Source organism: Melanotaenia boesemani, chromosome 4 (assembly GCF_017639745.1).
Source record: "Melanotaenia boesemani isolate fMelBoe1 chromosome 4, fMelBoe1.pri, whole genome shotgun sequence".
NCBI classification, from domain to species: Eukaryota; Metazoa; Chordata; class Actinopteri; order Atheriniformes; family Melanotaeniidae; genus Melanotaenia; species Melanotaenia boesemani.
In genome coordinates, this window is record NC_055685.1 from 25,780,934 (window position 1) to 25,806,546 (window position 25,613).

The following is a 25,613-nucleotide window of genomic DNA, read 5'->3' on the forward strand; positions in this document are numbered from 1 at the left end:
ATTCATCCTGTATCTGTTTAAATAGATATTGTAACTAATCTGTAATTTTTTTATTGTGATTTCTATCTTATCCTATCCTTTCTTTATTTGTTATGGAGCAACTATGGAGCAATTAATAAAGTATTCTGACAACCAGTAGAACTTGTGTCCATACGAGGCCTCATTCCAGCTGCTGAGTACTGTGTGTTGTTAATTTTTGCTTTATCCACCACTTCTTTAATCACATTTCCCCCCCTTTTTTTTGTCCCTTTATTATTTGTATGACATTGGCATCAAAGAATGTTTGGATCTGACTTAACATGGTCAAAGATAGATAAATAGATAATTATACATTGGCAATGTGAAGGAGCAACTCTGCACTTAATAAAGATACAGCCGCTGTTTATCATGCACAAAAACACAACCAACTTTCTCATTTCAGAAAAAAGGACTTTGTTGTAAACCTACAGCAGTTCCTCTTCGGTAATTCATGCTTGCTAAACAGAGACAACTCAGCCTCTTTGACACATCAGCCCAATGTTGCGAATTCAACAAATCAGCAGAGTGACAGCAGCACTGATGTTAGTGTGGTGAAAGTTTATAAGGCCAACCTGCCCTTACTTACATTTATTTCTGAGCTGGCATAAGCGTTCCTCACTCCTGTCGATAGTTTTATGAATCAAACATGTTTATCAATAACAAATAAAGCTTAATGATCCTTTAATTTAACATACTGGCCTATTTTGAGCTTTTTTTTCCTAATTCCATATTTAAAGGGGTAACCATTTTTTTTTCTCTTTCTTCTTTTGTAATGGATTACATATGAGAATTACTTTGACCAATGCTAGACCAAGTCAGAGGGTAAGATGGCAAGAGCTGTCCACAGAGAACAAATTGACATCTCCATGGATAATGTAAATCTACCAGATCCATCAGCCTGCAGGCGCTCTGACATACACAATGAAGTGTATCTTGCTGCACCAGGTAAGACTGAAGTCCTTCAAGAGAACATTATGACTTGAACCAAAAAGCTGGATTTAACTATTTAATTACTATTGAAATTACTATGTTCCCCGGGGCACCGCCGGGGGTGGGCAGAGGCAGGTGGTTGCCCCAGGAGCCGGTACCCGGAGAAGCTGTGCTGATGGGGGGGCTGCTGGTCCTGGGAGATGCCCAGTTGGCCACACCAGGGTGGGAGGTCATTGGGGTGACTGTGAAGGCTCGCTGTCCTCTAGTGCACCGGGGACATCTCCCACAGGCATGGTGGGAGGGAGAGGGAAGTGCTGGGTAGTGAGCACTGTTTGTACTGTGTGTGTGTGTGTGTGTGTGTGTGTGTGTGTGTGTGTGTGTGTGTGTGTGTGTGTGTGTGTGTGTGTGTGTGTGTAATGTTAAATGGTAAACGGACTGTATTTATAAAGCGCTTTTACACAAAGCTCTTTAAAATATACATCACATTAAGCCATTCACAAAATTATTGACATTTTAACTTTTTATGTAATGCATGATACACATGTTAAAATGCTGTTTTGATGGCATTAGAATTCATTTCAAGCAGAATTTATTTAATAATTATTTAAATATTGGACAAAGCTTCATTTAGTGGACCTGAGTTATCTGGCTAAGTTTGCTGAAAAAAACTTACATATGCTTTCCAGCTTTATCAATAAGAATTGTAATAATAATGGATTTGATTTATGTTGTGCTTTATTGTTGACTACCTTCAAAATGCTTACATTGGATCCATTATTAATCCACTCCTGATTTGGTGATGGTAAGCTACATGTGTACTCTGATTCCATATGAGTGTGTTTTCTGCTTTCAGGGAGAAAGCTGTACAAACTGGTTGCTGTAAGCTTTGGATTCCTCTGTATCCTACAAGTCGCTCTCAATGTCTCACTGCGGCTTGGTTTCTGTGAGTTATTCAACATTGTGTCTGTTCTTTGTCTATAGCTTCATACTTATTTTAAATGCATTACTGTCATATGGCTAGAAAATGGCTACCTCCACAGTTTTATATATATATATATATATATATATATATATAGTAACTTTCGAACTCTGGTGGTGATTTTATGATTTTTAATTGTGTAAATCGGGGTCTCTGAAAGTTTTCATCAGATTGAATCATATTTTTAGTTCAAGTTCTAATATTTGTTTGTTCATTATGTATGATTTACTGACATAAATTTGAGTATGTTAGGAATCAGAAACTGCTCTGAAAACTTAAAGATCACATAAAAAAGGGTGAGGCTTTCCATTTCCCCATTTTGTATCCTTAAAATAGTAAAAACATTCTGCTTCTACATGACCTCATATTTCAGTAGACGCTTAAATGTTCAAGGACTTGTTGCCCATATCTTTTCTAACATTACCAAACCACCCTTAAGCGTGACACTGAATGACACTGAACCATAAATTAGCATATGTGGAGGAAAACTGAGTCACTTTTGCCTTTATTAACTCCAATCCAATCCAAACAAAGCAGTGCTGTGGGCAGAGCTGGAGCTGAGCACTGAGAGCTAAGCACGGAGCAAAAGGAAAAAAAAAAAACCTGGGAGCCAGCTCTCACTCGATGGGAACTGGCTCTTCTGATTCACTACAAGTCATCAGCTCTCAGAGCTGGCTCTATCGCACATGGCACATCACTAGTAAGCATGTGCATTGTGCATTGTAGCGGCTGGACCGTCTGCGAAGTTACCTCCCACTGCTCCACCTGCTACTACTCAGGTAACGCTGAACTATTTTGAGGGCACCTTTTGCTCCTAAAATAAGCCTGATACCAAACTATTCTTCCCTGTTGTAAAGTAGCCTGTCTGTCTCAGTACAGCCTGAACGGCTGAGTCTAAATTAGCCGGCTGCCCACTTAATAAACTTGGCACTAGCCCTAACCAGTCATACCTTGTCAAATGTTAGGCTAGGTGGTCACTACAAACGCGGGTATGTTTGGCTTTTTCTTCCGTGAAGTTTTCACGAAGTATTCATGAACCACATTGCACAGCGTTTTGGTCTAAGCTTGCCCTGGGCATTATGTTTAGCACATGCTGGGCAGGCTGCACAAAAATCTTTTGAGTAATTTGTAAAACCATATGCAGTGATTATATTTGAGATTATGTCCAGCATCCCCCGTGTTGAGACATGGCATGGACCATGGCTCAATATTAATGCCCATCTGGAAAAGGTCTTTTGGGAGGATATATTTCCTCTCAGGTCATTTATAGATGTCACCCTGTTGTGTACAGCCTTTGTCTGTCCATATTTGGCATTTCCTAGAGAAATGTAGTCCTTGGTATCTGTATGTGCAGCACGCTTACAAATAGCAAGTTGTTTTGGAAGTTTTATTACCATTAATAATTCTTCTAGAAGTTTTGCTGATCATCCGGCTTCCCAGTGGATGTTAGCATTCCTCTATTTTTCCACTGTTGTGCAAAAACACTCATAGTGGAAAAAGCATATTGGTTGTCAGTATAGATAATCACCTTTTGTCCTTTAGCTAATTTACAGGCTTCAGTTAAAGCTGTAATTTCAGCTGCTTAGACTGAATGATGTTTTGGTAAGGTTTCTGATTTTAGAGTGTGAGCAGAGTCGACTATTGCATAGCCTGTGGAATTTGGGCCATCAGGGCTTTTCTTAAAAGATTCGTCTACAAACCAAATCAGAGAATTTGGTATTTCAGTGTTCAGTAAGTCTGGTCTGGGCAAAGTACTCTGTGTGCTTTCAGCAAGGCAGTCAAATGGGGTTGTGACAGCAGCTTTGCCATGCACAACAATCGTCTAGAGGGTGATAAAAAACGCTATTTTGTTTTGGAGAAGTAACACTGCTACTGCATGAGGAACCAAAAGTCTGAGTGGGTGAAAGAACACCAAGGCCACAGAACTCTGCAACTGGATCGAGCTTAGATGAATAATAAGCTACTGGTCTTAATTTGTCTCCATAAGACTGCAACAATACTGAAGTCATGTGGCCATCCTTGGAGTCAACAGTCTCAATAAACTCTTTTCTGTAGTCTGGAAAAGACAGTACTGTGCTACTAGTCAAAGCAGTTTTGAGATGTGTAAAGGCTTTTGCAGCTTCTGAAGTCCACTTTAATTTATCTGTCATCGCTTTGGGTTCATCATAGATTAACTTTTCTTTTCTTTTCAAACTGCTGCCCTTCTACATTTTGCTCCAATTTGTCTGCTCTAGTGACTCTCTGGTCCTTTCTATTTATGTAGCAATGGCTGTTAGTGATCAGCTGATCGGTTCACACATCACATATATACAGGAAAGTATTGTTTTTGGCAGGACCTTCTCTAACACAGTAGCTGATGAAATGATGTAGCTCTAGAAAGGATTTATATTTCAGCTATGCAGGAGTGGGTCTAGAAAAGTTCTGATGGGTGCCATGCAGGAGCACTGACCAGGGAAAAAGTGTAAAAAAGTGAAGAAAAGCTTGTACAACAAACAGCCAATGATCTATTTTATCAACAGGTGTATACTTTGGGCGATGCTGCTGTAGGACTTTTATTACTGCTGCACAAACACTTACACTTCAGTGATAAAAGGAAAAACCTGTTTTTATCCAGATCATCAGTTTTATCAGAGATTCTTCATCAATGTTGGCTGTATGATGGTGAGATGATGCTGTATGAATTTTGCATTATGATCTAGAACATGGTAGAGATGATTTAGAACAACACATTGAAGTATATGCTGCATTTACTGACCCTTAGACATCTGACATTTACCTAAGAGAAGGTCAGTTAACACTAAATGTTTGTAGCATTGGTTTGTTCTGTTGATACAATACAGTGAAAACAGGCAAATTTCAGGCATATAAAAAAATTGCAAATGGTGATTAATTATTTGATTTTTTCTTTTGTAATTTGTGATTAATTTGAAAGTTGTGATTAATCATGATTAATTAATTTGAAAGCTGTGGTTAATCATGATTAATTCATTTAATAGCTGTGATTAATTTGATTAAAATTTTATTCATTTCGCTCCTGACGTCCTGACATAAGACAAAGCAGTCGTTAATGTTGCTCTTTGGCAATAGTCAGTGCTGGCACTCTCAACAGTGGGAGTGACAGTGGGGACAGTCAATCGTTTCACCAAGAAACAAAAGTTGTTTCTTGGTGACCACCTTAGGCTAGGTGGTCACTTTCTTCTGTTAAGTTTTCACGTCATATTCATAAACCACATTGCACAGCATTCTCCAGTTGCCCATCTTCTTTGTCACAGATTGTAATAATTTGAAAATTTGTTTTTGTCTTTATTCCTAGCAGCATGATTCTAAGCAGTCTATAATACTGTTGGCATCGGCTTTCATCAACTGCAGCATGCCTAGAAAAGAGAAATTAAAACACAAGTTAGAGGAGCTACACCGGGCAGTTAAGGGAAGCAGCTCTCTGCTGGCCTGGATGAAGCCATTAAGCAGCAAGGAGGATGAGGAGGAAGATGATGAAGGAGAACGGTCAGAGCCAAGACCAGAGTCATGTTAACTGTTTAAGGCCTTTTAATAAATGATAAGAAATAATAATTCCTTACAATTCTATAGTGTTTTTCTAGACACTCAAAGCGGGGACCTCTGGTTTTTAAAAATGAACTCTTCCACAAATTTTATTGAACCAAGTAAAAGTGTCCACAATGTGGTTTGGCAGTCCCAAATCTGGTACAAGCTATATTAGCCCAGTACATTATTTTGTAGCCCCGCAAATATAAGTTGTTTCCATGTTGGGCCTTACAGAATTCACAGTTATCTTGACTTTACCATTGTAGGCTAATAATGAAATTTTGACCATCGTAAATACCCAATTAGAATTTGTCTGTAGAACACAGCTAGTGGTGAGACATTGAAGTCAGACTATGGCAGTTGCAGACTGGTGTTAGTCTTAGTGTTGTAATGCATTGACTCTTGTCATTAAGCAGCCTTACTCAAAGATCCATCACTCTATTCTCTATACTGTCCCACAGTAGACCATCTACCAGCATGGAAGATGAGGAGGATAGGGTAGGCAGTGTCAGATCAGTACCAGGTTCATGTACAGTAACATATTTCAATAAATTTGAAAGTAGATAAAAGCCTGAAATGTTTAAGTATTTTATTTTTATTTCATTTTCTCTTGAATAAACAGATTTGCAGCATTCTGCAGTGATTGAAGAACGAGACAACTTGAAGGCACTACTAAAAAATTTGGGTGAGACAAACTTCTCATTGTGTTTTAATATGACTTTGAAATATGTTCTTTATTTGAAAGTTTATACATGACATTGTTTTAAAAAGCTATAGAGTGAAATTGCTAGGAAAATTATTCCCAACACAAGCACTGCAAAGTTAAACCTTCAACACAGTAGATGCTTAAATGTTCAATGACTTGTTGCCCATATCTTTTCTAACATTACCAAACCACCCTTAAGCATGACACTGAATGACACTGAACCATAAATGTCACGTTTCAGCAGACTGGACCCAGTGAAAGTCAGTAACCCAAGGATTGGTGAAAAGAGTTTATTTGAACAATGTACTGGACTGGAAGGCGGTGTCAGGATCCTCTCAGGTAGCTCGTCTGTGAACGTAGGAGAGGAGGGGTGAGCAGGCAGAATAATCAGTGACAAAAATCAACTGACTGGGGCCACGTACCAGAAGGCATGAAGGAGTCCCACACAGCAGATATTTCTGGATGAGATGACAGGGGCAGCCAGAAGGATTTCCAGCGCGACTCTGTTGAGCAGCTGAATAAAAGATGGTTAAAATGGGGCTAGTAGTGGGTTAATATGCTCCAGACTAATCCTTCCGATGGGAGTCCAGAAGGGTCCTTCCAGGAATAAAGGTTAAGTCCGTAATCCAAAATCCTAGTCCTAGAGACAATCCAAAAAGGTCAGAGTTCCAGAAAAATCCAAACGACAGAACAGAGTTACCAGACTGGGGCAGGCAGAATCAGAAGATCCGGGTCAGAAGCAGGTCGGAGATCAACGCAGGCAGGCAGACAAACAGGGCTGGAAACGTGCAGGGAATAAACCAAGACGATCTGGCAGAGAGAAGTTGTCACACACAGGTATATAAAGAGCATAGCACAGGTGGAGGGCATCAGCAATCAGAGCAGAGCTGGAGGGAGGATGCCTTCAGGGATGGCTGGGAAATCCTGACCCCAGCCAAACACTGTGACACATAAATTAGCATATGTGGAGGAAAACTGTGTCACTTTTGCCTTTATTAACTCCAATCCAATCCAAACAAAGCAGTGCTGTGGGCAGAGCTGGAGCTGAGCACTGAGAGCTAAGCATGGAGCAAAAGGAAAAAAAAAAACCTGGGAGCCAGCTCTCACTCGATGGGAACTGGCTCTTCTGATTCACTACAAGTCATCAGCTCTCAGAGCTGGCTCTTTCGCACATGGCACATCACTAGTAAGCATGTGCATTGTGCATTGTAGCGGCTGGACCGTCTGCGAAGTTACCTCCCACTGCTCCACCTGCTACTACTCAGGTAACGCTGAACTATTTTGAGGGCACCTTTTGCTCCTAAAATAAGCCTGATACCAAACTATTCTTCCCTGTTGTAAAGTAGCCTGTCTGTCTCAGTACAGCCTGAACGGCTGAGTCTAAATTAGCCGGCTGCCCACTTAAAAAACTTGGCACTTGCCATAGCCAGTCGTACCTTGTCAAATGTTAGGCTAGGTGGTCACTACAAACGCGGGTATGTTTGGCTTTTTCTTCCGTGAAGTTTTCACGAAGTATTCATGAACCACATTGCACAGCGTTTTGGTCTAAGCTTGCCCTGGGCATTATGTTTAGCACATGCTGGGCAGGCTGCACAAAAATCTTTTGAGTAATTTGTAAAACCATATGCAGTGATTATATTTGAGATTATGTCCAGCATCCCCCGTGTTGAGACATGGCATGGACCATGGCTCAATATTAATGCCCATCTGGAAAAGGTCTTTTGGGAGGATATATTTCCTCTCAGGTCATTTATAGATGTCACCCTGTTGTGTACAGCCTTTGTCTGTCCATATTTGGCATTTCCTAGAGAAATGTAGTCCTTGGTATCTGTATGTGCAGCACGCTTACAAATAGCAAGTTGTTTTGGAAGTTTTATTACCATTAATAATTCTTCTCGAAGTTTTGCATGATCAACCGGCTTCCCAGTGGATGTTAGCATTCCTCTATTTTTCCACTGTTGTGCAAAAACATTCATAGTGGAAAAAGCATATTGGTTGTCAGTATAGATAATCACCTTTTGTCCTTTAGCTAATTTACAGGCTTCAGTTAAAGCTGTAATTTCAGCTGCTTAGACTGAATGATGTTTTGGTAAGGTTTCTGATTTTAAAGTGTGAGCAGAGTCGACTATTGCATAGCCTGTGGCATTTGGGCCATCAGGGCTTTTCTTAAAAGATTTGTCTACAAACCAAATCAGAGAATTTGGTATTTCAGTGTTCAGTAAGTCTGGTCTGGGCAAAGTACTCTGTGTGCTTTCAGCAAGGCAGTCAAATGGGGTTGTGACAGCAGCTTTGCCATGCACAACAATCGTCTAGAGGGTGATAAAAAACACTATTTTGTTTTGGAGAAGTAACACTGCTACTGCATGAGGAACCAAAAGTCTGAGTGGGTGAAAGAACACCAAGGCCACAGAACTCTGCAACTGGATCGAGCTTAGATGAATAATAAGCTACTGGTCTTAATTTGTCTCCATAAGACTGCAACAATACTGAAGTCATGTGGCCATCCTTGGAGGCAACAGTCTCAATAAACTCTTTTCTGTAGTCTGGAAAAGACAGTACTGTGCTACTAGTCAAAGCAGTTTTGAGATGTGTAAAGGCTTTTGCAGCTTCTGAAGTCCACTTTAATTTATCTGTCATCGCTTTGGGTTCATCATAGATTAACTTTTCTTTTCAAACTGCTGCCCTTCTACATTCTGCTCCAATTTGTCTGCTCTAGTGACTCTCTGGTCCTTTCTATTTATGTAGCAATGGCTGTTAGTGATCAGCTGATCGGTTCACACATCACATACAGTATATACAGTAAAGTATTGTTTTTGGCAGGACCTTCTCTAACACAGTAGCTGATGAAATGATGTAGCTCTAGAAAGGATTTATATTTCAGCTATGCAGGAGTGGGTCTAGAAAAGTTCTGATGGGTGCCATGCAGGAGCACTGACCAGGGAAAAAGTGTAAAAAAGTGAAGAAAAGCTTGTACAACAAACAGCCAATGATCTATTTTATCAACAGGTGTTTACTTTGGGTGATGCTGCTGTAGGAGTTGTATTACTGCTGCACAAACACTTACACTTCAGTGATAAAAGGAAAAACCTGTTTTTATCCAGATCATCAGTTTTATCAGAGATTCTTCATCAATGTTGGCTGTATGATGGTGAGATGATGCTGTATGAATTTTGCATTATGATCTAGAACATGGTAGATAAGATTTTGAACAACATATTGAAGTATATGCTGCATTTACTGACCCTTAGACATCTGACATTTACCTAAGAGAAGGTCAGTTAACATTAAATGTTTGTAGCATTGGTTTGTTCTGTTGATTCAATACAGTGAAAACAGGCAAATTTCAGGCATATAAAAAAATTGCAAATGGTGATTAATTATTTGATTTTTTCTTTTGTAATTTGTGATTAATTTGAAAGTTGTGATTAATCATGATTAATTCATTTAAAAGCTGTGGTTAATCATGATTAATTCATTTAATAGCTGTGATTAATTTGATTAAAATTATTCATTTCGCTCCTGACGTCCTGACATAAGACAAAGCAGTCGTTAATGTTGCTCTGGCAATAGTCAGTGCTAGCACTCTCAACAGTGGGAGTGACAGTGGGGACAGTCAATCGTTTCACCAAGAAACAAAAGTTGTTTCTTGGTGACCACCTTAGGCTAGGTGGTCACTTTCTTCTGTTAAGTTTTCACGTCATATTCATAAACCACATTGCACTGCCGTCTCCAGTTGCCCATCTTCTTTGTCACAGATTGTAATAATTTGAAAATTTGTTTTTGTCTTTATTCCTAGCAGCATGATTCTAAGCAGTCTATAATACTGTTGGCATCGGCTTTCATCAACTGCAGCATGCCTAGAAAAGAGAAATTAAGAAAACACAAGTTAGAGGAGCTACACCAGGCAGTTAAGGGAAGCAGCTCTCTGCTGGCCTGGATGAAGCCATTAAGCAGCAAGGAGGATGAGGAGGAAGATGATGAAGGAGAACGGTCAGAGCCAAGACCAGAGTCATGTTAACTGTTTAAGGCCTTTTAATAAATGATAAGAAATAATAATTCCTTACAATTCTATAGTGTTTTTCTAGACACTCAAAGCGGGGACCTCTGGTTTTTAAAAATGAACTCTTCCACAAATTTTATTGAACCAAGTAAAAGTGTCCACAATGTGGTTTGGCAGTCCCAAATCTGGTACAAGCTATATTAGCCCAGTACATTATTTTGTAGCCCCACAAATATAAGTTGTTTCCATGTTGGGCCTTACAGAATTCACAGTTATCTTGACTTTACCATTGTAGGCTAATAATGAAATTTTGACCATCGTAAATACCCAATTAGAATTTGTCTGTAGAACACAGCTAGTGGTGAGACATTGAAGTCAGACTATGGCAGTTGCAGACTGGTGTTAGTCTTAGTGTTGTAATGCATTGACTCTTGTCATTAAGCAGCCTTACTCAAAGATCCATCACTCTATTCTCTATACTGTCCCACAGTAGACCATCTACCAGCATGGAAGATGAGGAGGATAGGGTAGGCAGTGTCAGATCAGGACCAGGTTCATGTATAGTAACATATTTCAATAAATTTGAAAGTAGATAAAAGCCTGAAATGTTTGTTAAGTATTTTATTATTTCATTTTCTCTTGAATAAACAGATTTGCAGCATCGTGCAGTGATTGAAGAACGAGACAACTTGAAGGCACTACTAAAAAATTTGGGTGAGACAAACTGCTCATTGTGTTTTAATATGACTTTGAAATATGTTCTTTATTTGAAAGTTTATACATGACATTGTTTTAAAAAGCTATAGAGTGAAATTGCTAGGAAAATTATTCCCAACACAAGCACTGCAAAGTTAAACCTTCAACACAGTAGACGCTTAAATGTTCAATGACTTGTTGCCCATATCTTTTCTAACATTACCAAACCACCCTTAAGCATGACACTGAATGACACTGAACCATAAATGTCACGTTTCAGCAGACTGGACCCAGTGAAAGTCAGTAACCCAAGGATTGGTGAAAAGAGTTTATTTGAACAATGTACTGGACTGGAAGGCGGTGTCAGGATCCTCTCAGGTAGCTCGTCTGTGAACGTAGGAGAGGAGGGGTGAGCAGGCAGAATAATCAGTGACAAAAATCAACTGACTGGGGCCACGTACCAGAAGGCATGAAGGAGTCCCACACAGCAGATATTTCTGGATGAGATGACAGGGGCAGCCAGAAGGATTTCCACCGCGACTCTGTTGAGCAGCTGAATTAAAGATGGTTAGAATGGGGCTAGTAGTGGGTTAATATGCTCCAGACTAATCCTTCCGATGGGAGTCCAGAAGGGTTCTTCCAGTAAGAAAGGTTAAGTCCTAGTCCTAGAGACAATCCAAAAAGGTCAGAGTTCCAGAAAAATCCAAACGACAGAACAGAGTTACCAGACTGGGGCAGGCAGAATCAGAAGATCCGGGTTAGAAGCAGGTCGGAGATCAATTCAGGCAGGCAGACGAACAGGGCTGGAAACGTGCAGGGAATAAACCAAGACGATCTGGCAGAGAGAAGTTGTCACACACAGGTATATAAAGAGCATAGCACAGGTGGAGGGCATCAGCAATCAGAGCAGAGCTGGAGGGAGGATGCCTTCAGGGACGGCTGGGAAATCCTGACACCAGCCAAACACTGTGACACATAAATTAGCATATGTGGAGGAAAACTGAGTCAATTTTGCCTTTATTAACTCCAATCCAATCCAAACAAAGCAGTGCTGTGGGCAGAGCTGGAGCTGAGCACTGAGAGCTAAGCATGGAGCAAAAGGAAAAAAAAAAAAACCTGGGAGTCAGCTCTCACTCGATGGGAACTGGCTCTTCTGATTCACTACAAGTCATCAGCTCTCAGAACTGGCTCTTTCGCACATGGCACATCACTAGTAAGCATGTGCATTGTGCATTGTAGCGGCTGGACCGTCTGCGAAGTTACCTCCCACTGCTCCACCTGCTACTACTCAGGTAAAGCTGAACTATTTTGAGGGCACCTTTTGCTCCTAAAATAAGCCTGATACCAAACTATTCTTCCCTGTTGTAAAGTAGCCTGTCTGTCTCAGTACAGCCTGAACGGCTGAGTCTAAATTAGCCGACTGCCCACTTAACAAACTTGGCACTAGCCATAACCAGTCGTACCTTGTCAAATGTTAGGCTAGGTGGTCACTACAAACGCGGGTATGTTTGGCTTTTTCTTCCGTGAAGTTTTCACGAAGTATTCATGAACCACATTGCACAGCGTTTTGGTCTAAGCTTGCCCTGGGCATTATGTTTAGCACATGCTGGGCAGGCTGCACAAAAATCTTTTGAGTAATTTGTAAAACCATATGCAGTGATTATATTTGAGATTATGTCCAGCATCCCCCGTGTTGAGACATGGCATGGACTATGGCTCAATATTAATGCCCATCTGGAAAAGGTCTTTTGGGAGGATATATTTCCTCTCGGGTCATTTATAGATGTCATCCTGTTGTGTACAGCCTTTGTCTGTCCATATTTGGCATTTCCTAGAGAAATGTAGTCCTTGGTATCTGTATGTGCAGCACGCTTACAAATAGGAAGTTGTTTTGGAAGTTTTATTACCATTAATAATTCTTCTCGAAGTTTTGCATGATCAACCGGCTTCCCAGTGGATGTTAGCATTCCTCTATTTTTCCACTGTTGTGCAAAAACATTCATAGTGGAAAAAGCATATTGGTTGTCAGTATAGATAATCACCTTTTGTCCTTTAGCTAATTTACAGGCTTCAGTTAAAGCTGTAATTTCAGCTGCTTAGACTGAATGATGTTTTGGTAAGGTTTCTGATTTTAGAGTGTGAGCAGAGTCGACTATTGCATAGCCTGTGGCATTTGGGCCATCAGGGCTTTTCTTAAAAGATTTGTCTACAAACCAAATCAGAAAATTTGGTATTTCAGTGTTCAGTAAGTCTGGTCTGGGCAAAGTACTCTGTGTGCTTTCAGCAAGGCAGTCAAATGGGGTTGTGACAGCAGCTTTGCCATGCACAACAATCGTCTAGAGGGTGATAAAAAACGCTATTTTGTTTTGGAGAAGTAACACTGCTACTGCATGAGGAACCAAAAGTCTGAGTGGGTGAAAGAACACCAAGGCCACAGAACTCTGCAACTGGATCGAGCTTAGATGAATAATAAGCTACTGGTCTTAATTTGTCTCCATAAGACTGCAACAATACTGAAGTCATGTGGCCATCCTTGGAGGCAATAGTCTCAATAAACTCTTTTCTGTAGTCTGGAAAAGACAGTACTGTGCTACTAGTCAGAGCAGTTTTGAGATGTGTAAAGGCTTTTGCAGCTTCTGAAGTCCACTTTAATTTATCTGTCATCGCTTTGGGTTCATCATAGATTAACTTTTCTTTTCAAACTGCTGCCCTTCTACATTTTGCACCACCGTGTCTGCACTAGTGACTCTCTGGTCCTTTCTATTTATGTAGCAATGGCTGTTAGTGATCAGCTGATCGGTTCACACATCACATATATACAGGAAAGTATTGTTTTTGGCAGGACCTTCTCTAACACAGTAGCTGATGAAATGATGTAGCTCTAGAAAGGATTTATATTTCAGCTATGCAGGAGTGGGTCTAGAAAAGTTCTGATGGGTGCCATGCAGGAGCACTGACCAGGGAAAAAGTGTAAAAAAGTGAAGAAAAGCTTGTACAACAAACAGCCAATGATCTATTTTATCAACAGGTGTTTACTTTGGGTGATGCTGCTGTAGGAGTTGTATTACTGCTGCACAAACACTTACACTTCAGTGATAAAAGGAAAAACCTGTTTTTATCCAGATCATCAGTTTTATCAGAGATTCTTCATCAATGTTGGCTGTATGATGGTGAGATGATGCTGTATGAATTTTGCATTATGATCTAGAACATGGTAGAGATGATTTTGAACAACATATTGAAGTATATGCTGCATTTACTGACCCTTAGACATCTGACATTTACATAAGAGAAGGTCAGTTAACACTAAATGTTTGTAGCATTGGTTTGTTGTGTTGATACAATACAGTGAAAACAGGCAAATTTCAGGCATATAAAAAAAATTGCAAATGGTGATTAATTATTTGATTTTTTCTTTTGTAATTTGTGATTAATTTGAAAGTTGTGATTATTCATGATTAATTCATTTGAAAGCTGTGGTTAATCATGATTAATTCATTTAATAGCTGTGATTAATTTGATTAAAATTATTCATTTCGCTCCTGACGTCCTGACATAAGACAAAGCAGTCGTTAATGTTGCTCTCTGGCACTAGTCAGTGCTAGCACTCTCAACAGTGGGAGTGACAGTGGGGACAGTCAATCGTTTCACCAAGAAACAAAAGTTGTTTCTTGGTGACTACCTTAGGCTAGGTGGTCACTTTCTTCTGTGAAGTTTTCACGTCATATTCATAAACCACATTGCACAGCATTCTCCAGTTGCCCATCTTCTTTGTCGCAGATTGTAATAATTTGAAAATTTGTTTTTGTCGTTATTCCTAGCAGCATGATTCTAAGCAGTCTATAATACTCTTTGTCACGGATCAGCAAACTGGACCACAAATAAAGTTGGAACTGAGGAATAGGTGAAAACAGTGTTTGAGGTGACGAGAATTTCTCTGGGGAAATCAGGTCTGGTCTTTGCAGTCAGCTTAGCCCGCAGGTAGGAGAGCTCAGACGAGAATCCAGCCAGAACAAACAGGAATGTGCAAGAGATATTGTTCACGTACCAGTGGAGGGGATGGAAACCAGCAGGATGGTTTTCAGAGACCGTGACGTCGTGATAGTAGCTCCGCCGGGGCTGTGGGAACTGCAGAACCAGAAAGACAATTAGTTTGTTCTGATAGTTACAGAAGTGGACAATCCAGGCTGAATAAGGTCTCCAGGAATCCTCCAGAGTTTTCCGATGGCCAGGGGCAAGATCCGTAATCCAAAATCCAAATCCTGAGGGCAGTCCAAGGGTCAGAGTACCGGCAGAATGAATCACAGGCAGAGTCAGCAGACAGGGGGCAGGCAGAATCGGGTTTTCCAGGTCGAAACACAGGTCAAGGATCAGAGACAGAGTGGCAGGGTTTACCAGACAGGGAGCAGGCTGAGTCGGGATATCCAGGTCCAAAAACGGGTCACAGGTCAGAGATCAGGTTGGCAAGCAGGAGACAAAGGCTGGAAGCGTACAAGGGAAAACCAAGACGATCTGGCAGAGAAGAGTTGTCACAGACTGGTATATAAGGAGCCCAGACAAGGTGGAGCGCATCAGCAATCGGCAGAGTTGGAGGGAGAATGCATTCAGGGACGGCTGGGAAAACTCAGTGCCGACCACGCACTGTGACAACTGTAGGCCTCGGCTTTTATCAATTGCAGCATGCTTAGAAGAGAGATTATAGGAAAACAGAAGTTAGAGGAGCTACACCAGGCAGCTCAGGGAAGCAGCTCTCTGCTGGCCTGGATGAAGCCATTAAGCAGCAAGGAGGATGAGGAGGAAGATGATGAAGGAGAACGGTCAGAGCCAAGACCAGAGTCATGTTAACTGTTTAAGGCCTTTTAATAAATGATAAGAAATAATAATTCCTTACAATTCTATAGTGTTTTTCTAGACACTCAAAGCGGGGACCTCTGGTTTTTAAAAATGAACTCTTCCACAAATTTTATTGAACCAAGTAAAAGTGTCCACAATGTAGTTTGGCAGTCCCAAATCTGGTACAGGCTATATTAGCCCAGTACATTATTTTGTAGCCCCACAAATATAAGTTCTTTCCATGTTGGGCCTTACAGAATTCACAGTTATCTTGACTTTACCATTGTAGGCTAATAATGAAATTTTGACCATCATAAATACCCATTTAGAATTTGTCTGTAGAACACAGCTGGTGGTGAGGCATTGAAGTCAGACTATGGCAGTTGCAGACTGGTGTTAGTCTTAGTGTTGTAATGCATTGACTCTTGTAACTAAGCAGCTGTACTCAAAGATCCATCACTCTATTCTCTCTACTGTCCCACAGTAGACCATCTACCAGCATGGAAGATGAGGAGGATAGGGTAGGCAGTGTCAGATCAGGACCAGGTTCATGTACAGTAACTTATTTCAATAAATTTGAAAATAGATAAAAGCCTGAAATGTTTGTTTGTTTGTTTGTTTTTAAGTATTTTATTTTTATTTAAATTTCTCTTGAATAAACAGATTTGCAGCATCATGCAGTGATTGAAGAACGAGACAACTTGAAGGCGCTACTAAAAAATTTGGGTGAGACAAACTGCTCATTGTGTTTTAATATGACTTTGAAATATGTTCTTTATGTAAAAGTTTATACATGATATTGTTTTAAAAAACTATAGAATGAAATTGTTAGGAAAATTATTCCCAGCACAAGCAATGCAAAGTTAAACCTTCAACACAGTAGACGCTTAAATGTTCAAGAACTTGTTGCCCATATCTTTTCTAACATTACCAAACCACCCTTAAGCGTGCCACTGAATGACACTGAACCATAAATTAGCATGTGTGGAGGAAAACTGAGTCACTTTTGCCTTTATTAACTCCAATCCAAACAAAGCAGTGCTTTGGGCAGAGCTGGAGCTGAGCACTGAGAGCTAAGCACGGAGCAAAAGGAAAAAAAAAACCTGGGAGCCAGCTCTCACTCAATGGGAACTGGCTCTTCTGATTCACTACAAGTCATCAGCTCTCAGAGCCGGCTCTTTCGCACATGGCACATCACTAGTAAGCATGTGCATTGTGCATTGCAGCGGCTGGACCGTCTGCAAAGTTACCTCCCACTGCTCCACCTGCTACTACTCAGGTAAAGCTGAACTATTTTGAGGGCACCTTTTGCTCCTAAAATAAGCCTGATACCAAACTATTCTTCCCTGTTGTAAAGTAGCCTGTCTGTCTCAGTACAGCCTGAACGGCTAAGTCTAAATTAGCCGACTGCCCACTTAACAAACTTGGCACTAGCCATAGCCAGTCGTACCTTGTCAAATGTTAGGCTAGGTGGTCACTACAAACGCGGGTATGTTTGGCTTTTTCTTCCATGAAGTTTTCACGAAGTATTCATGAACCACATTGCACAGCGTTTTGGTCTGAGCTTGCCCTGGGCATTATGTTTAGCACATGCTGGGCAGGCTGCACAAAAATCTTTTGAGTAATTTGTAAAACCATATGCAGTGATTATATTTGAGATTATCTCCAGCATCCCCCGTGTTGAGACATGGCATGGACTATGGCTCAATTTTAATGCCCATCTGGAAAAGGTCTTTTGGGAGGATATATTTCCTCTCAGGTCATTTATAGATGTCATCCTGTTGTGTACAGCCTTTGTCTGTCCATATTTGGCATTTCCTAGAGAAATGTAGTCCTTGGTATCTGTATGTGCAGCACGCTTACAAATAGCAAGCTGTTTTGGAAGTTTTATTACCATTAATAATTCTTCTAGGAGTTTTGTGTGATCAACCGGCTCCAAGGTTTTTCTTAAAAGATTTGTCTACAAACCAAATCAGAGAATGTGGTATTTCAGTGTTCAGTAAGTCTGGCCTGGGCAAAGTACTCTGTGTGCTTTTTAGCAAGGCAGTCGTGGCATCCTGTGTGGTGGTGGTGTGGCTGGAATTAAGCATGTACATCTTTTTATAGTCAAATTTCAGGTATATAAAAACTTGCAAATGGTGATTAATTATTAGATTTTTTTTGTGATTAATTTGAAAGTTGTGATTAATCATAATTAATTAATTTAAAAGCTGTGGTTAATCATGATTAATTCATTTAAAAGCTGTGATTAATTTGATTAAAATTTTATTCATTTCGCTCCTGACGTCCTGACATAAGACAAAGCAGTCGTTAATGTTGCTCTCTGGCACTAGTCAGTGCTAGCACTCTCAACAGTGGGAGTGACAGTGGGGACAGTCAATCATGTCACCAAGAAACAAAAGTTGTTTCTTGGTGACCACCTTAGGCTAGGTGGTCACTTTCTTCTGTGAAGTTTTCACGACATATTCATGAAACCACATTGCACAGCATTCTCCAGTTGCCCATCTCTTTTGTCGCAGATTGTAATAATTTGAAAATTTTTTTTTTTTTTTTTTTTTTCCTAGCAGCATAATTCTAAGCAGTCTATAATACTGTTGGCCTCTGCTTTTATCAGTTGCAGCATGCCTAGAAAAGAGAAATTAAGAAAACACAAGTTAAGCAGCAAGGAGGATGAGGAGGAAGATGATGAAGGAGAACGGTCAGAGCCAAGACCAGAGTCATGTTAACTGTTTAAGGCCTTTTAATAAATGATAAGAAATAATAATTCCTTACAATTCTATAGTGTTTTTCTAGACACTCAAAGCGGGGACCTCTGGTTTTTAAAAATGAACTCTTCCACAAATTTTATTGAACCAAGTAAAAGTGTCCACAATGTAGTTTGGCAGTCCCAAATCTGGTACAAACTATATTAGCCCAGTACATTATTTTATAGCCCCACAAATATATGTTGTTTCCATGTTAGGCCTTACAGAATTCACAGTTATCTTGTCTTTACCATTGTAGGCTAATAATGAAATTTTGACCATCGTAAATACCCAATTAGAATTTGTCTGCAGAACACAGCTAGTGGTGAGGCATTGAAGTCAGACTATGGCAGTTGCAGACTGGTGTTAGTCTTAGTGTTGTAATGCATTGACTCTTGTCACTAAGCAGCCTTACTCAAGTAGATAAAAGCCTGAAATGTTTTTTTTTTTTTTATTTTATTATTTTATTTTATTTATTTTTTTATTTTATTTATTTTTTATTTAATTTTCTCTTGAATAAACAGATTTGCAGCATCGTGCAGTGATTGAAGAACGAGACAACTTGAAGGCACTACTAAAAAATTTGGGTGAGACAAACTGCTCATTGTGTTTTAATATGACTTTGAAATATGTTCTTTATGTAAAAGTTTATACATGATATTGTTTTAAAAAACTATAGAATGAAATTGTTAGGAAAATTATTCCCAGCACAAGCAATGCAAAGTTAAACCTTCAACACAGTAGACGCTTAAATGTTCAAGAACTTGTTGCCCATATCTTTTCTAACATTACCAAACCACCCTTAAGCGTGCCACTGAATGACACTGAACCATAAATTAGCATGTGTGGAGGAAAACTGAGTCACTTTTGCCTTTATTAACTCCAATCCAAACAAAGCAGTGCTTTGGGCAGAGCTGGAGCTGAGCACTGAGAGCTAAGCACGGAGCAAAAGGAAAAAAAAAACCTGGGAGCCAGCTCTCACTCGATGGGAACTGGCTCTTCTGATTCATTACAAGTCATCAGCTCTCAGAGCCGGCTCTTTCGCACATGGCGCATCACTAGTAAGCATGTGCATTGTGCATTGCAGCGGCTGGACCGTCTGCGAAGTTACCTCCCACTGCTCCACCTGCTACTACTCAGGTAAAGCTGAACTATTTTGAGGGCACCTTTTGCTCCTAAAATAAGCCTGATACCAAACTATTCTTCCCTGTTGTAAAGTAGCCTGTCTGTCTCAGTACAGCCTGAACGGCTAAGTCTAAATTAGCCGACTGCCCACTTAACAAACTTGGCACTAGCCATAGCCAGTCGTACCTTGTCAAATGTTAGGCTAGGTGGTCACTACAAATGCGGGTATGTTTGGCTTTTTCTTCCATGAAGTTTTCACGAAGTATTCATGAACCACATTGCACAGCATTTTGGTCTAAGTTTGCCCTGGGCATTATGTTTAGCACATGCTGGGCAGGCTGCACAAAAATCTTTTGAGTAATTTGTAAAACCATATGCAGTGATTATATTTGAGATTATCTCCAGCATCCCCCGTGTTGAGACATGGCATGGACTATGGCTCAATATTAATGCCCATCTGGAAAAGGTCTTTTGGGAGGATATATTTCCTCTCAGGTCATTTATAGATGTCATCCTGTTGTGTACAGCCTTTGTCTGTCCATATTTGGCATTTCCTAGAGAAATGTAGTCCTTGGTATCTGTATGTGCAGCACGCTTACAAATAGCAAGCTGTTTTGGAAGTTTTATTACCATTAATAATTCTTCTAGGAGTTTTGTGTGATCAACCGGCTCCAAGGTTTTTCTTAAAAGATTCGTCTACAAACCAAATCAGAGAATGTGGTATTTCAGTGTTCAGTAAGTCTGGCCTGGGCAAAGTACTCTGTGTGCTTTTTAGCAAGGCAGTCGTGGCATCCTGTGTGGTGGTGGTGTGGCTGGAATTAAGCATGTACATCTTTTTATAGTCAAATTTCAGGTATATAAAAACTTGCAAATGGTGATTAATTATTAGATTTTTTTCGTGATTAATTTGAAAGTTGTGATTAATCATGATTAATTCATTTAAAAGCTGTGGTTAATCATGATTAATTCATTTAAAAGCTGTGATTAATTTGATTAAAATTTTATTCATTTCGCTCCTGACGTCCTGACATAAGACAAAGCAGTCGTTAATGTTGCTCTCTGGCACTAGTCAGTGCTAGCACTCTCAACAGTGGGAGTGACAGTGGGGACAGTCAATCATGTCACCAAGAAACAAAAGTTGTTTCTTGGTGACCACCTTAGGCTAGGTGGTCACTTTCTTCTGTGAAGTTTTCACGACATATTCATGAAACCACATTGCACAGCATTCTCCAGTTGCCCATCTCTTTTGTCGCAGATTGTAATAATTTGAAAATTTGGTTTGTTTTTTTTTTTTCCTAGCAGCATAATTCTAAGCAGTCTATAATACTGTTGGCCTCTGCTTTTATCAGTTGCAGCATGCCTAGAAAAGAGAAATTAAGAAAACACAAGTTAAGCAGCAAGGAGGATGAGGAGGAAGATGATGAAGGAGAACGGTCAGAGCCAAGACCAGAGTCATGTTAACTGTTTAAGGCCTTTTAATAAATGATAAGAAATAATAATTCCTTACAATTCTATAGTGTTTTTTCTAGACACTCAAAGCGGGGACCTCTGGTTTTTAAAAATGAACTCTTCCACAAATTTTATTGAACCAAGTAAAAGTGTCCACAATGTAGTTTGGCAGTCCCAAATCTGGTACAAACTATATTAGCCCAGTACATTATTTTATAGCCCCACAAATATATGTTGTTTCCATGTTAGGCCTTACAGAATTCACAGTTATCTTGTCTTTACCATTGTAGGCTAATAATGAAATTTTGACCATTGTAAATACCCAATTAGAATTTGTCTGCAGAACACAGCTAGTGGTGAGGCATTGAAGTCAGACTATGGCAGTTGCAGACTGGTGTTAGTCTTAGTGTTGTAATGCATTGACTCTTGTCACTAAGCAGCCTTACTCAAGTAGATAAAAGCCTGAAATGTTTTTGTTTTTTTTTATTTTATTATTTTATTTTATTTATTTTTTTATTTTATTTATTTTTTATTTAATTTTCTCTTGAATAAACAGATTTGCAGCATCGTGCAGTGATTGAAGAACGAGACAACTTGAAGGCACTACTAAAAAATTTGGGTGAGACAAACTGCTCATTGTGTTTTAATATGACTTTGAAATATGTTCTTTATGTAAAAGTTTATACATGATATTGTTTTAAAAAACTATAGAATGAAATTGTTAGGAAAATTATTCCCAGCACAAGCAATGCAAAGTTAAACCTTCAACACAGTAGACGCTTAAATGTTCAAGAACTTGTTGCCCATATCTTTTCTAACATTACCAAACCACCCTTAAGCGTGCCACTGAATGACACTGAACCATAAATTAGCATGTGTGGAGGAAAACTGAGTCACTTTTGCCTTTATTAACTCCAATCCAAACAAAGCAGTGCTTTGGGCAGAGCTGGAGCTGAGCACTGAGAGCTAAGCACGGAGCAAAAGGAAAAAAAAAAACCTGGGAGCCAGCTCTCACTCGATGGGAACTGGCTCTTCTGATTCATTACAAGTCATCAGCTCTCAGAGCCGGCTCTTTCGCACATGGCGCATCACTAGTAAGCATGTGCATTGTGCATTGCAGCGGCTGGACCGTCTGCGAAGTTACCTCCCACTGCTCCACCTGCTACTACTCAGGTAAAGCTGAACTATTTTGAGGGCACCTTTTGCTCCTAAAATAAGCCTGATACCAAACTATTCTTCCCTGTTGTAAAGTAGCCTGTCTGTCTCAGTACAGCCTGAACGGCTAAGTCTAAATTAGCCGACTGCCCACTTAACAAACTTGGCACTAGCCATAGCCAGTCGTACCTTGTCAAATGTTAGGCTAGGTGGTCACTACAAATGCGGGTATGTTTGGCTTTTTCTTCCATGAAGTTTTCACGAAGTATTCATGAACCACATTGCACAGCATTTTGGTCTAAGTTTGCCCTGGGCATTATGTTTAGCACATGCTGGGCAGGCTGCACAAAAATCTTTTGAGTAATTTGTAAAACCATATGCAGTGATTATATTTGAGATTATCTCCAGCATCCCCCGTGTTGAGACATGGCATGGACTATGGCTCAATATTAATGCCCATCTGGAAAAGGTCTTTTGGGAGGATATATTTCCTCTCAGGTCATTTATAGATGTCATCCTGTTGTGTACAGCCTTTGTCTGTCCATATTTGGCATTTCCTAGAGAAATGTAGTCCTTGGTATCTGTATGTGCAGCACGCTTACAAATAGCAAGCTGTTTTGGAAGTTTTATTACCATTAATAATTCTTCTAGGAGTTTTGTGTGATCAACCGGCTCCAAGGTTTTTCTTAAAAGATTTGTCTACAAACCAAATCAGAGAATGTGGTATTTCAGTGTTCAGTAAGTCTGGCCTGGGCAAAGTACTCTGTGTGCTTTTTAGCAAGGCAGTCGTGGCATCCTGTGTGGTGGTGGTGTGGCTGGAATTAAGCATGTACATCTTTTTATAGTCAAATTTCAGGTATATAAAAACTTGCAAATGGTGATTAATTATTAGATTTTTTTCGTGATTAATTTGAAAGTTGTGATTAATCATGATTAATTCATTTAAAAGCTGTGGTTAATCATGATTAATTCATTTAAAAGCTGTGATTAATTTGATTAAAATTTTATTCATTTCGCTCCTGACGTCCTGACATAAGACAAAGCAGTCGTTAATGTTGCTCTCTGGCACTAGTCAGTGCTAGCACTCTCAACAGTGGGAGTGACAGTGGGGACAGTCAATCATGTCACCAAGAAACAAAAGTTGTTTCTTGGTGACCACCTTAGGCTAGGTGGTCACTTTCTTCTGTGAAGTTTTCACGACATATTCATGAAACCACATTGCACAGCATTCTCCAGTTGCCCATCTCTTTTGTCGCAGATTGTAATAATTTGAAAATTTGGTTTGTTTTTTTTTTTTTCCTAGCAGCATAATTCTAAGCAGTCTATAATACTGTTGGCCTCTGCTTTTATCAGTTGCAGCATGCCTAGAAAAGAGAAATTAAGAAAACACAAGTTAAGCAGCAAGGAGGATGAGGAGGAAGATGATGAAGGAGAACGGTCAGAGCCAAGACCAGAGTCATGTTAACTGTTTAAGGCCTTTTAATAAATGATAAGAAATAATAATTCCTTACAATTCTATAGTGTTTTTCTAGACACTCAAAGCGGGGACCTCTGGTTTTTAAAAATGAACTCTTCCACAAATTTTATTGAACCAAGTAAAAGTGTCCACAATGTAGTTTGGCAGTCCCAAATCTGGTACAAACTATATTAGCCCAGTACATTATTTTATAGCCCCACAAATATATGTTGTTTCCATGTTAGGCCTTACAGAATTCACAGTTATCTTGTCTTTACCATTGTAGGCTAATAATGAAATTTTGACCATTGTAAATACCCAATTAGAATTTGTCTGCAGAACACAGCTAGTGGTGAGGCATTGAAGTCAGACTATGGCAGTTGCAGACTGGTGTTAGTCTTAGTGTTGTAACGCATTGACTCTTGTCACTAAGCAGCCTTACTCAAGTAGATAAAAGCCTGAAATGTTTTTGTTTTTTTTTATTTTATTATTTTATTTTATTTATTTTTTTATTTTATTTATTTTTTATTTAATTTTCTCTTGAATAAACAGATTTGCAGCATCGTGCAGTGATTGAAGAACGAGACAACTTGAAGGCACTACTAAAAAATTTGGGTGAGACAAACTGCTCATTGTGTTTTAATATGACTTTGAAATATGTTCTTTATGTAAAAGTTTATACATGATATTGTTTTAAAAAACTATAGAATGAAATTGTTAGGAAAATTATTCCCAGCACAAGCAATGCAAAGTTAAACCTTCAACACAGTAGACGCTTAAATGTTCAAGAACTTGTTGCCCATATCTTTTCTAACATTACCAAACCACCCTTAAGCGTGCCACTGAATGACACTGAACCATAAATTAGCATGTGTGGAGGAAAACTGAGTCACTTTTGCCTTTATTAACTCCAATCCAAACAAAGCAGTGCTTTGGGCAGAGCTGGAGCTGAGCACTGAGAGCTAAGCACGGAGCAAAAGGAAAAAAAAAACCTGGGAGCCAGCTCTCACTCGATGGGAACTGGCTCTTCTGATTCATTACAAGTCATCAGCTCTCAGAGCCGGCTCTTTCGCACATGGCGCATCACTAGTAAGCATGTGCATTGTGCATTGCAGCGGCTGGACCGTCTGCGAAGTTACCTCCCACTGCTCCACCTGCTACTACTCAGGTAAAGCTGAACTATTTTGAGGGCACCTTTTGCTCCTAAAATAAGCCTGATACCAAACTATTCTTCCCTGTTGTAAAGTAGCCTGTCTGTCTCAGTACAGCCTGAACGGCTAAGTCTAAATTAGCCGACTGCCCACTTAACAAACTTGGCACTAGCCATAGCCAGTCGTACCTTGTCAAATGTTAGGCTAGGTGGTCACTACAAATGCGGGTATGTTTGGCTTTTTCTTCCATGAAGTTTTCACGAAGTATTCATGAACCACATTGCACAGCGTTTTGGTCTGAGCTTGCCCTGGGCATTATGTTTAGCACATGCTGGGCAGGCTGCACAAAAATCTTTTGAGTAATTTGTAAAACCATATGCAGTGATTATATTTGAGATTATCTCCAGCATCCCCCGTGTTGAGACATGGCATGGACTATGGCTCAATTTTAATGCCCATCTGGAAAAGGTCTTTTGGGAGGATATATTTCCTCTCAGGTCATTTATAGATGTCATCCTGTTGTGTACAGCCTTTGTCTGTCCATATTTGGCATTTCCTAGAGAAATGTAGTCCTTGGTATCTGTATGTGCAGCACGCTTACAAATAGCAAGCTGTTTTGGAAGTTTTATTACCATTAATAATTCTTCTAGGAGTTTTGTGTGATCAACCGGCTCCAAGGTTTTTCTTAAAAGATTCGTCTACAAACCAAATCAGAGAATGTGGTATTTCAGTGTTCAGTAAGTCTGGCCTGGGCAAAGTACTCTGTGTGCTTTTTAGCAAGGCAGTCGTGGCATCCTGTGTGGTGGTGGTGTGGCTGGAATTAAGCAT

The 25,613-nt window shown here is 39.8% G+C and overlaps 1 protein-coding gene across 1 annotated transcript in view; it reads left to right on the forward strand.

Annotated features, from left to right (window-relative positions):
* Positions 1–1,045: 1,045 nt before the first annotated feature.
* LOC121638013 (CD209 antigen-like) overlaps positions 1,046–25,613 on the forward strand; it is a 29,929-nt gene continuing 5,361 nt past the window's right edge. Inside the window, exons 1-8 of the mRNA XM_041982432.1 lie at positions 1,046–1,242; positions 2,654–2,706; positions 6,093–6,155; positions 10,828–10,890; positions 16,369–16,431; positions 18,974–19,036; positions 21,580–21,642; positions 24,187–24,249. Coding sequence (XP_041838366.1) covers positions 1,046–1,242; positions 2,654–2,706; positions 6,093–6,155; positions 10,828–10,890; positions 16,369–16,431; positions 18,974–19,036; positions 21,580–21,642; positions 24,187–24,249 — 628 coding nt within the window. The remainder of the gene's footprint in view (positions 1,243–2,653; positions 2,707–6,092; positions 6,156–10,827; positions 10,891–16,368; positions 16,432–18,973; positions 19,037–21,579; positions 21,643–24,186; positions 24,250–25,613) is intronic.